At 39.1% G+C, this 11,849-nt stretch overlaps 1 protein-coding gene across 1 annotated transcript; it reads right to left on the reverse strand.

Moving 5' to 3' along the window:
• Positions 1 to 5,980: 5,980 nt before the first annotated feature.
• On the reverse strand, positions 5,981 to 6,549 carry LOC136244157 (uncharacterized). Its single transcript, XM_066035673.1, has 2 exons — positions 6,363 to 6,549; positions 5,981 to 6,303 (listed from the first exon to the last, which is right to left on the reverse strand). The coding sequence occupies exons 1-2, from the start codon at positions 6,547 to 6,549 to the stop codon at positions 5,981 to 5,983; spliced, it is 510 nt and encodes a 169-aa protein (XP_065891745.1).
• Positions 6,550 to 11,849: the final 5,300 nt, after the last annotated feature.

Consider the following 11,849-nt stretch of genomic DNA (forward strand, 5'->3'; position numbering starts at 1 on the left):
CAAACCAAAACAAACGAAGATACCACCTGCGTGATGATTTATGCATACAAGTGTAAAACCTACGCGTTTGATCAGCCAAATCTACCCCACCCATGCTTTGATTGTAAACCGCAACAGCAGGTGGACACGGTACAGACACTGATGAACCATCTCTTAGAGATCTAGCAACTGTGGTGGGTACAGTGCATCCCAACTCGGTGTCAATAAATAATACAAGCTTAGCATCTAACCAAACAAAGTAGTGAACTTTATCATCAAGAGAAATGGAATGGGTCATTCCCTGGGTACATCCAGCAACAGAAAAATTTTTTAAATTCTTGGGAAACCCTGTCCTATCATATCGGGTCGTTGCTACAGAAGTGGTCCCATTTTGCAGAAGGTCAGCAGCTAAACTGACACTAGAGAAAACGTTGTCTTAGTAAACCTTATAACCTTTCCCTAAAATATCCTCACATATTCCCATGACTACTTTGTCTACCTTTCCTGTGTAAACCGTAAATTTACAAACGTACCCATTTTGGCTGTCAGCTAAACACCAAACTTTGAATCCTCGTTTGACAGGTTTCAATGGTTGGTACTGTTTGATTGATGAGCGTCCCTTGAACTTCACCATGGCTTCATCGACACTTAATTTTTGTGCAGGGATGTAAAGCGACCTACTTTTCTCGCAAATTTGTTGCAGTATTGGCCTAATTTTGTAAAGCCTATCATAGCCGTCAGTTCCATGAGCAGGTGCTTGAGCATTATTATTGAAATGAAGCCGGCCACACAATTGCTCAAAACGGTTCCGGGACATCCCTGCGACAATGGCAGGCTGACCAAAAAAATATTTTGTTTTCCTATAGTCCCGAAGGTCAGATAAACTTACTAACCCAGTGGAAATTATCATCCCCAAAAACAGTTTTATGTCATTGGCACTTGTGTCATGCCAGTGGTAGTTTATCCGGTTGTAGGGACACTGTTGAGCATATCGATTTGTCTCAGCCGCTATATGTTCAAGTAACGCGTCATCAAAAAACAGTGAGAAATAAGTGAGTGCATTTACACTACTGGGATCCCGCCAACTAAAATTGGGGCCTTGGGGTTGTCCTATGAAGGGAGGAGGATTAGAAAAAGAATACGTCACATTAGGAAAGGTGACAGGAGGAGGAGATTCATCCCGCTCATTCTCTCGGTGCCCTCTACTGCCCCTACCAGTACCTCTACCCCTACCAGTACCTTTCCTCCTACCTCGACTAGGCACAAGATCCATTGGAGACACGGTTCCCCTACCCCTCCCTCTATTTCTACCAGACAAAGGATCAGATGGAGATGGTGAGTAGTCCCTGCCTCTATCACTAGGTGAAAATGGGGCATGTGGAGAAGAAGAATGAGAGCGCAGGGAAGAACTAACAGGAGAGCCATAGTAAGCCACAGGAGAACTACTACAGGGGTATTCAGTTTCCAGGCTACCCATCCCACCGTCACTCACTCCACTATGTAGCCCAGATGGTCCAGGATGGTTTGACTCATCATGACCTTCACAATATCTACATCAGCTATTAGAAGAAGCAGGACTCAAGTTATAAAACATGTGAAAAGCATTATACCTTCATAATCATCATTTGTTTCTTCCTCGATGTCTTCTTTGTCATTGCTGAACTCTTCCTCACGATCATTTTCTTCCACATCGCCATAATCATCTATAATGGCAGGCAAAGTGATAGGACCAATTCATCTGTCCGCCATTTTACCGTCTTGTTCCCTGGTAAGCCTATATATCAAGGACAAAAGAGTCTTCTCCATGGACAAAAGAGTCCTCTTCGTCCGAGTTGTTCCGGTCATCATCGGTGTCGCTATAGAAAAGTTGATCTTCACTCTAAAATAATAATGCGCTTGTAGTAGAAATAGTATTTAATAGTTATACATACATATTTCAAAATATTCTTGACTCTTGAGTAACAATTCATCCTCCTTCTTTCATACTGTCTGTTTCCTTCACTATGTCTTGGTTAGTCTGTAAAATAAAACATGAGTAAATGGCTGCCATTGAAAAGGAAGCCTAAATAATTACTTTTCTTTTTACATTGATTGAGTGGCTAGTTAATAGAGAAAATATCATTGAACTGGCTAGTTAATGGAGAAAATATCATAGTGAGACAGCTATAACCTGCATGTGGCTCATTCAGCAATGCCGGTGGCCTCAGTAGCTTTACTGGCTCACTGAGTTCACCTTAGCTACTAGCTAGCTGGTAATGGGAACTCTTCAGTTTGGTGCCTTCACTTACTTGGAATTCTCATTACCCTTAGTGGGTTACTGTTACTCTCCTAGTAATATGAACTCCCCTTTCACAGTAAAATATTTTACTCCCCATAGTTACTGTTACTCCCCTGTTTTAACAGTGTATAGGTTTATAGTTGGATGGATTAGTACGTGAGCCCTTCTTGTACACTGGTGTTACATATGCTCTCTTCCAATCTGAGGCAAGGTCATCCTTATGTAATGAATCTTTCCATATGAGTGGGTGAGAGCAGGGACTATGTTGAAAGATGTTTCCTTTAAAATGTTTGATGGTATTCCATCTGGACCAGATGCTTTGTGTGGGTCTAATTCTTGTAGTAGTTGAAGTACCACTTTGGTTGTAATATTATTATTGGTGAAATGTGACTGGATCTGCAAGAATCCCATACATTAGCACAAGTGTAATTTTATAATGCAATAAACGCAATGGGTGATATATTTACAAAATCGAAAAAAATTCTGTAAATTTTTTTGATCACTTGTTTCACAGTGAAAGAAGGTGGTAACGGCAAATACCTTGGTACCATCATGATCCTCCAAGCAGGAGGAGTTAGGAAATCTTTGTATCGTGTTAGTGCTCCCAATGGCACGGAAGATAAGAGCATTAGTCTTCCTCGCCTTTGGACAAGCGGTTTACTATCATTTTTATCATGTTTTTGCCTTTTCCCTGGTTGAAGGAAGGGCCTGGAAAGCAAAATGTACCCAGCAATAAATTTGCCTGTTCATGGAGAATCCAATGGTGTAAATTTTGTCTTAGTATAGAGGACTGCATTTGTAAGTTTTGATAATTTAATTAAGCTCCTGTAGTTTATTTTCTGTATTGTTACTGTACAAATCAATTTTCCTGTTGTTGCCGTTTTGTAGTGCTGTATCTTCAAAACTTCAAGACTTCTAGAACTGAAACTTTGGTTGACCATTCCGTTGACTATCTAGATAGAGTATGTAATAAAACGAAATTCAAAAGATGCGCTAACATAATATGAGGTTCTTGCAGATTCAGTCGAAACGTAGGACCTTCAAGTGTGGCATTTGGTATGGAGTGAGTATCAGTAAAAACCTTTTTGATTTATGTAACTCCAGAGTCTTATTGATATTACTGCTACCATTATCTGAACTAATGAGATTTGAAATGTAAGTATCATCAGCCTTTCGACTTCTCTTTGAGTGAGTTTTTTAAAATTTCCTTATAAGCAGACCAGTCTGGTTTGGAATGAGATGAACAGGCTTTGTTATATAGACGCTTTTTCTTATTAGACAGACGCCTTATAGATGTGGTAATCCAAGGGTGTTTGATGAAGCTGGAGAGTGATTGAGTTGGTATTGAATTCAAACAGGTTTCACATTTGTCTTTAAAATATTCCGTAATTCTTGTATGGGAGTATCAATGTTGTGGCTTTGTCAGAAAGAGTTATGACATTATCTCATTTATATTTGAAAATTAGCTCTGTTCCACAGATATACTTTACGGGGTTTAGGTTGTACAATCACACCAGATAAAGAAGATTCTACATTGATAATCTCGTGGTCACTCAATCCAGATGTAATACTTAAAGGTCCACTGAAATGATAAAATGCACTTTGACTATTATCAATCCTTACTACTAGGTTGGTATATGTAGTTTAGTAAGATTTTGTTTTGTTTAGTAGATATAACGTATTATTGTGCATTGTGATTAGTCAATTATATGTGACTGGATCTGCGAAAACTCGACATAATGGCACATTTTTCAAATTCTTTATTATTGAGTGTTTATAATCTACTTAGCTGAGTGCATTCTCCAACTAAGTTTCAGCCTTGTATACCAACAACTTTTTGAGTTACAGCCCTACAAAGTAGTAGCAACAGAAAGATTGGTTTGTACAGCGAGTATTGGGAAAATAAATTACAGGTGCTTACAAAAACAACTGTAACTTACAAACGCAATGAAGTACAGAGTTGCAACTTTCACTATCATGTTCACCATCAATAGGGGAATCCATTACATGGTGAGTGTTTTCTCCTACCACCTTTCTTTACTACATACAGAGACGAAATCAGTGAAGAAAAATCGATCGTTTACAACCGCTTTGACTTAATGTAAACAAACACCCATAACTCACGTATCCTTTAGGCTACTGCTACGAAATAAAGATTTTCGAACTCCTCTTGAGCAGGTGAATAAGATGGTACCAATGTTTTTATCATTGCATCCTTCTTCATAAAGAGTAAAGCATTTTAAAAAAAAATACGTATTTTTATTTCATTTATGGAAATATTTTACGCATTGCAATCAATAGCCTATACTGTAAATTTAGGCTTGTACCATTATGACGGTTTCCACAGATCCGGTCACATATTACATCATAATGCATCAGATAAATAAATTTTAGTATGTGTGACGTGCCATTAAAGCGACAGACGTGTCTAAGTACAGCTAGTTTTAATTTGGTTTCACGTCATATCTACCATAACAATTTTGAAACACGGTAAGAACTTGTACTGCAGCCATTTACAGGCCTACGAGTGAAATTACACTGGTCTTGAGGTAAAGAATGCTCAAGAATGCCTGTTAAAGGGACTGTAAATCAACAGTGCAGTGGTCAAAGCACTTCTAACACTGCATTCACACTAGCACGATAGCACGGTTCGGTACAGCACGATTTGGTACAGCACGATTTGGTAAAAAGTGCTGTGTGAACTGTGACCAAACCGAGCTGGCACAATTCAAACTACAAGGCCAGCACGGTACGGTATGATAACATTCAATGTAAGCGCATAAATATATTTATTTTATAGGTCGCGTGCACCGACTGTAATGGCTGCTGTAAACTGGAGTTGCGAAGAGACCTTCAAGCTTATCAGCTTATGGAGTGAGGATGTTATTCAGCAACAATTAGAAGGTTGCTGTAGAAATAGTACTGTGGTTCGCAAAATTGCAGATGGATTAAGCGAGGGCGGTTTCACACATACCCTGGAGCAATGCAGGGACAAGATTAAAAAGCTCAAAGCAGAGTACAAAAAGATTCGTGATAAGCGAGATACTACTGGATGGGGGAGTATTTTTACGCTATGAATGAAGTAATGGCAGCTAAGCATTCAACAGAACCACCTGTCGTTGTGAAGAGCTTTTCTGACTCACAGACTGTGGACAGCCTAGGGCATGATGATACCCAGGACATGTCTGAGGGAGCAGCTAGCTATAGTGAAGGGTCCACAAGCCCTGCAACAAGTCATGCATCAGGTCACTCATCAAGTAGTAATTCATCATCACCAGGTACTGATAATGCTGCTATGGATGGTGATACACAGACTTCCGGTGGTAAAGGCAAGAAACGTAAGCTTGGCAAAAGAGAAGCCACCAATGAATTGTTTTGATAAAATGATTGAGTTGTAGGCAAAGAGCGACAGGCTAATGGTAGACTTTGAAGAGAAACGAATGAGAATTGAGGAGAGGCAAATGGAACGCGATGCCCAGATGCGCCGAGAAGAAAGGGAATTCCAATTCCAGATGATGCAAATGTTTACACGTTTTAGTGTACCTCACCACGGACCCCCACCACCACATTACTCACCTTTTAGTAGCTTTGGTCCAGATTATGATCCGGATGCAACACAAGAAGGATTATAAACCTACGTATTGTAGTTGCTGTATGTATAGGTACAATATTTTACTCAAACTGTGATAGCGTGTACATCAGTCATTCATAATACATTGTTTACTAGTTGTGTCGAAAGTATTTTATTAAAGCATTTCTCACATTTTGTGGTGGTCCAGTGGCTGTATCTCTGGCGACAGTTACTGGTTGATCATAATCACTATCCACATTCTGTACCCAAGTATCATTAAAATGTTCGCCATGGACTTCACATATATTGTGAAGGATGCAGGCAGCAGTGATGACATGTGGGATGTTATCAACATTCATGTCATTTCTCTTCATGAAACGGTGCCATCTACCCTTGAGACGACCAAATGCTATTTCAACAGTGATCCGTGCCCTGCACATTCGATAATTGTAATTTCTCTGATCACTGGTGAAGTCTGTATTGTGTGCAAAGGGCTTCATCAACCATAATTTTTCAATGGATAGGCTGAGTCACCTATCAAGTGTAGTGGAATACGAACTCCTGATACAGTAATTGTGTTGTTAGGCAAGATATGGTGGTGTTCAATGTTGTCATAGAGGGTAGATTGAGCAAACACTCTTGCATCATGGATGCTTCCTAGCCATCCTACACACACATCTAGGAAGCAGTAATTGACATCAACGACTCCTTGAATTAACATTGAATACCAACCCTTTCTATTATAATAGTCGGTATGCATGAGATTTGGGGCAGAAATTGGTATATGACAGCTATCAATAGCTCCAAAACACTGAGGGACACCCCATTTGGTTTTGAACTTTTCAACAACAGTAGATAGGCAATTATTAGTGGGGAATTTAATATACTCCTTTAACAATACATGCACTATGCAGCGACATGTTTCATGTACTATTTTGCACACAGTTGACCGTGCAATACCAAACAGGTGGGCGATTGTACGGTATTCAATTCAGGTTGCCAGACTCCAAATAGTAACAGCCACTCTGCGTTCTACGGACAAACACTTTCTCATCAGAGTATCAGTTCTTGCCAAAGCTGGAAACAATTTGCTACAAATATACAAGAACGTTTCTTTGGACATCCGAAAGTTATCTAGCCAATCTTGCTGGGTGAATGTTCTCAGAACAACATTATTCCACCACACATCAGACCTGTAAAAGACCATATCAAGATGCTACACAGTGACCAGCAATTTTATGTACATAGCTAATATACACTGATGGTAGGTAGTCAGTATTATTTCTGTGTGTTGTAGCAAATTAATAACTAAAAATGACGATAACTACGAAAAGTGTCAGAAAAATACCTCGAGGAAGAAACCCAAAAACCCCGTTGTATTAGAAAGGAGGCCACTTGAATGGCAATAGCCATAGTTAAAATTCACCGTCCCCTTGCCAAATGCCGTTTCATAGTTACAATTCGTCGTTGTGCTTTCTGAAATCTGCGACGTTGTCTTTCCATTGCTGCTCTTTTAGAGATGATCAACTTCCAGAGAAAGAGCAGTGAATAAACTTGAAAGACAATAGCAACTTCCATTGTCAGTAAGCACACTGATAATAATTACAATAATATTACTTACGCGCTTATCGCAACCAGGCCACAAAACGTGCAAGATTTTACAGTGTGAACAGGCACCACAATGGGACCGTACCGAACCGTGCTGTACCAAACCATGCTATCGTGCTAGTGTGAATGCAGTGTAAGTTTATTTCTTGGATGCTGTAAAAATGTTTAAGGGTCCAATACAGTGGATGGAAGTAGAGAAGCGTGAGGAAAAACAATTGCGATGGTACCACTGGCAAGATACACACAAGATATTATCCCTACTAGACAGAGAGGCAATTCAGGAAAGTATATCTATGATACCATTGTTTGTCTCATGGTACTACTAACCCAGCTTTGTAAACAAACCAAATTAATTTTACTTCAGTAGAGCATAATGAAGCTGTGAGCTTTGATAGTGCAAAGCACTACAGACTGAGTTACAGGTAAGTGCAGAATAACTCCACTATTGTTTTCCAGTAGAACGTTTAAGTAATCTTGGAACACTATGAAGTTGAAAAGAAGAGCTTGATATTGCCACCTGCACATTAGACTTTCACTGTTTATCTACCTTTCCCATTGTAAAGTGTGTATTAGCAGTACTTCTGGTTCTTTGTCTTACGTCAATTGTGACGTAACTAGACTTTGTGGCTTAGTATCTCGGTATAACAACATAATTGAATTATTTAAAAGGTGTTTTTGTGCAATGCATGATATTAACAACATATATATTCAATAAAATGGCAAGTGAATTTTCCATTTCAGTGGACCTTTAAATGTTGCCTCGAGTAGGTGTTGTAGCTAATTGGGAAAGCCACCAAAACTAAATACATCAATTAGCATACTATATATCCAATGAGTATGCGTCACTAATTACACTGTTCAGATCCCAAGTGATACTGGGTAAATGGAAGTCTCCAGTTATCCATATCACATCATCTATATACTTGTTGTGAATTTCCTCAACAAATTGACATAGATTATGCATATATTGTCTATCACTAGTGGGAGGTCTATATACTCTCAGAACAATCAGTCTACTATTCTTAGAAAGGTCAAGTTTTGAAAGCTATTGCATGCTTCACAGCGTGTGGAATTATCAATCTGACTACAATAAAAGCTATTAAAGGAGACAAAAAATACACCTCTATATCCATCTAATCTGTCCTTACATAAAACGTGATAGTTGTTAGGAAAAACTTACAACAAAAGAATTAACCAGGATTCTATTCCAGCAATAAAGTGGGGGCTTCTTCATTAGTAATGCACATGAATGATTCAACCTTTGACCTAATACCACTAAAATTGGTTGATAACAATTTAAATGATTTGTGACCTGTTTGATTAGTGTAATAATTAGAGGGGGTATAATTATCAGAGCAGCTAGAGGGAGTTAAAGGGTACCTCTCTGCACTATTATTCTGTATTTTATCATGTACTTTCTACCCTCATTGTTAAAGTTAGCCAACTGTTCTCTTAAATTTTTGTTTTTCTTTTGTTCAGCTGATGTCAAGTTGGGGGTAATGAAAATCTCCTTAATATCTTCGAGGTTATCTTCCTTGCACAAGTGAATTTTACTACGGAGTATAGATTACTTCTATTGGATAGTAGCCAATGTGATTTTGAGTAGCCCCTTGCAGCTTTTTGCCAAGTCTAACAGCATTTGTAACAGAACATTTTATTGCTAAGCATTTATCAATTAATAGAGGCAACTTTTTACTGTTCAGATACCATGGCAAAAGCCAAGTGGGTAAGCGATTCTTTAGTAGCTGGTGCTTTATCATATGATGTAGCCATTTCAACATATAACTGATCTCTTGGTCAAGTGACTGCAATAATTGGTTAACTTTCTTTTCCAACTGACTGTTCAAAGAGGACACACTACTCACCTTAACAGTGAGATCAAGTATCTTGTGGCTGGTTTTCTCGTGCTGCAAAGAAGGCTGCTAGCAAATGCATGGTATTCCGTCTGTCTGACTTGCTTACTTGAAATGATTTGCTCCCCATTCATATCAAGCATAAGCTATGGATGTACACAAACTATATAATTTTATTGCTCTGATTTCACCTGTGTGTTGATGCTGTCTCCAGCTGGTCCATTTCAAAGCTGGAATCTATTGCCACTTGTTTTCTAAAAAAATTTTCCTGAGTGTTACACGTGTTGTACTGTACTACACTGGTGTTTGTTGCCCTAGCATTTCCCATATCTCCAGAAAAGCAAAGCTTACAGCTTCAGGAACTCAGCCTTCAGTTGCAGCTTGGCAATGTTGCAAATGCAACAGAATTTATTCCATGTTGTTTGTTGAATGCTCAAAAACAGTTATCAACACTTCTATCAGCTCAACCCCTAATATCAAAGCAAAACTTATGTTGAGAGATTATACCACCCACAACTCAATGTGAAGTCGAAATTGTACTCAGTGGTAAGTCATATGATCGATCCACAATATGGCAGCTATGATGGATAGAGGGTAGTAGACCAATGAACTTCGTTGTATGTATAGACACATCTTTAGGTGCAGACAGATATGGATGAATTCCATAGCAGATCCAACTATTATGTTTCTGCTGAATGTTCTATTGTAGTAGTTAGGTGACTGTTCTATTAGAGAATCTCGATCTTACACACCTGCAATGCTGATCCCGGTGATCCGGACCCTTGTTGGATAACCTTTAGACAAATCAAATGATAACTCCTTGAAAAGATGGTTATATGGTGGGTTTAATAAGAATTTGTACACTATGCTAGGACATACCTTTACATACCTTTATGAAATGTTCCATAACTTTATGGCAGTTGTTCTAATCGAAGATTTTTTCGTTTCGCCATTAAATTTCAAATTAGGCCATACAAAGCACACATGATTAAACCCACAATCAAAGTTAAAGACGTGGCGAGAAGCTAGTATCCCGGTGAATAGACATTTGATCAATGTGTAGTTTTAAGCTATAGGAGGTTGAGCTATCCCATCTAATGTCACCATGTATGCATGAAATGTGTAATATGCATTCCCCAAAAGTTTCATGCACATAAGGGGGTTGGTGAAAAGCTGGACATGGTGAACTTGCCCCAAAACTAGTCAAATCCTTAAATCGTTTTTGACTAGCAGGATAATACATGCCACCACACTGTCAGAACTAAGCATTTATAAGAGTGCATTTTGCTTATTTAAGGGGTTGGTGAAAAGCTGGACATAGCCAGCTTGCCCCAAAAATTGTTGAATCCTTGAATCTTTTTGGTTGGCACATAGTACATGCCACCACAATGTCAGCCTAGCCAGCTTGCCACAAAACTTGTCAAATCCTTGAAATATTTTTGGTTGGCACACAGTACATGCCACCAGGCTGTCAGAACTAAGCATTTATAAGAGTACATTTTGCTTGTTTAAGGGGTTGGTGAAATGCTGAACATAGCCAGCTTGCCCCAAAACTTGTCAAATCCTTGAATTATTTTTGGTTGGCACACAGTACATGCCACCAGGCTGTCAGAACTAAGCATTTATAAGAGTACATTTTGCTTGTTTAAGGGGTTGGTGAAAAGCTGAACATAGCCAGCTTGCCCCAAAACTTGTCGAATCCTTGAATTATTTTTGACAGTACATGCCACCAGGCTGTCAGAACTAAGCATTTGTAGGAGTACATTTTGCTTGTTTAAGGGGTTGGTGAAAAGCTGGACATAGCCAGCTTGCCCCAAAACTTGTCGAATCCTTGAATTATTTTGGTTGCCACACAGTACATGTCACCAGGCTGTCAGAACTAAGCATTTATAAGAGTACATTTTGCTTGTTTAAGGGGTTGGTGAAAAGCTGAACATAGCCAGCTTGCCCCAAAACTTGTCGAATCCTTGAATTATTTTTGACAGTACATGCCACCAGGCTGTCAGAACTAAGCATTTGTAAGAGTACATTTTGCTTGTTTAAGGGGTTGGTGAAAAGCTGGACATAGCCAGCTTGCCCCAAAACTTGTCGAATCCTTGAATTATTTTGGTTGCCACACAGTACATGTCACCAGGCTGTCAGAACTAAGCATTTATAAGAGTACATTTTGCTTGTTTAAGGGGTTGGTGAAAAGCTGAACATAGCCAGCTTGCCCCAAAACTTGTCGAATCCTTGAATTATTTTTGCTTGCCCCAAAACTTGTCGAATCCTTGAATTATTTTTGGTTGGCACACAGTACATGTCACCAGGCTGTCAGAATTGCGTATTTATAAGAGTACATTTTACTTCTTTAAGGGGTTGGTGAATAGCTGAACATAGCCAGCTTACTCCAAAACTTGTCGAATGCTTGTGTTTGGCAGATAGTACATACCACCAGGCTGTCAGAATTAGGCACTTAAAAGGGGGCAGAAAGCAGCAGACATTGGTTGAAGGGACAAGGCATCAGAACATTAAGCTGTGTGAAGACTGGACTTGAATTGTGGTTTGTTCCAAGTATTAA

Source organism: Dysidea avara, chromosome 14 (assembly GCF_963678975.1).
Source record: "Dysidea avara chromosome 14, odDysAvar1.4, whole genome shotgun sequence".
Classification (NCBI taxonomy): domain Eukaryota; kingdom Metazoa; phylum Porifera; class Demospongiae; order Dictyoceratida; family Dysideidae; genus Dysidea; species Dysidea avara.

What these genes read in the sequence shown, in the direction of transcription:
- LOC136244157 (XM_066035673.1), bottom strand. Translation starts at nt 6,549, where the DNA reads ATGTTAATTCAAGGAGTCGTTGATGTCAATTACTGCTTCCTAGATGTG. An exon ending in TATTCCACTACACTTGATAG is followed by an intron (nt 6,304 to 6,362) that starts GTGACTCAGCCT and finishes CACACAATACAG; the next exon opens with ACTTCACCAGTGATCAGAGA.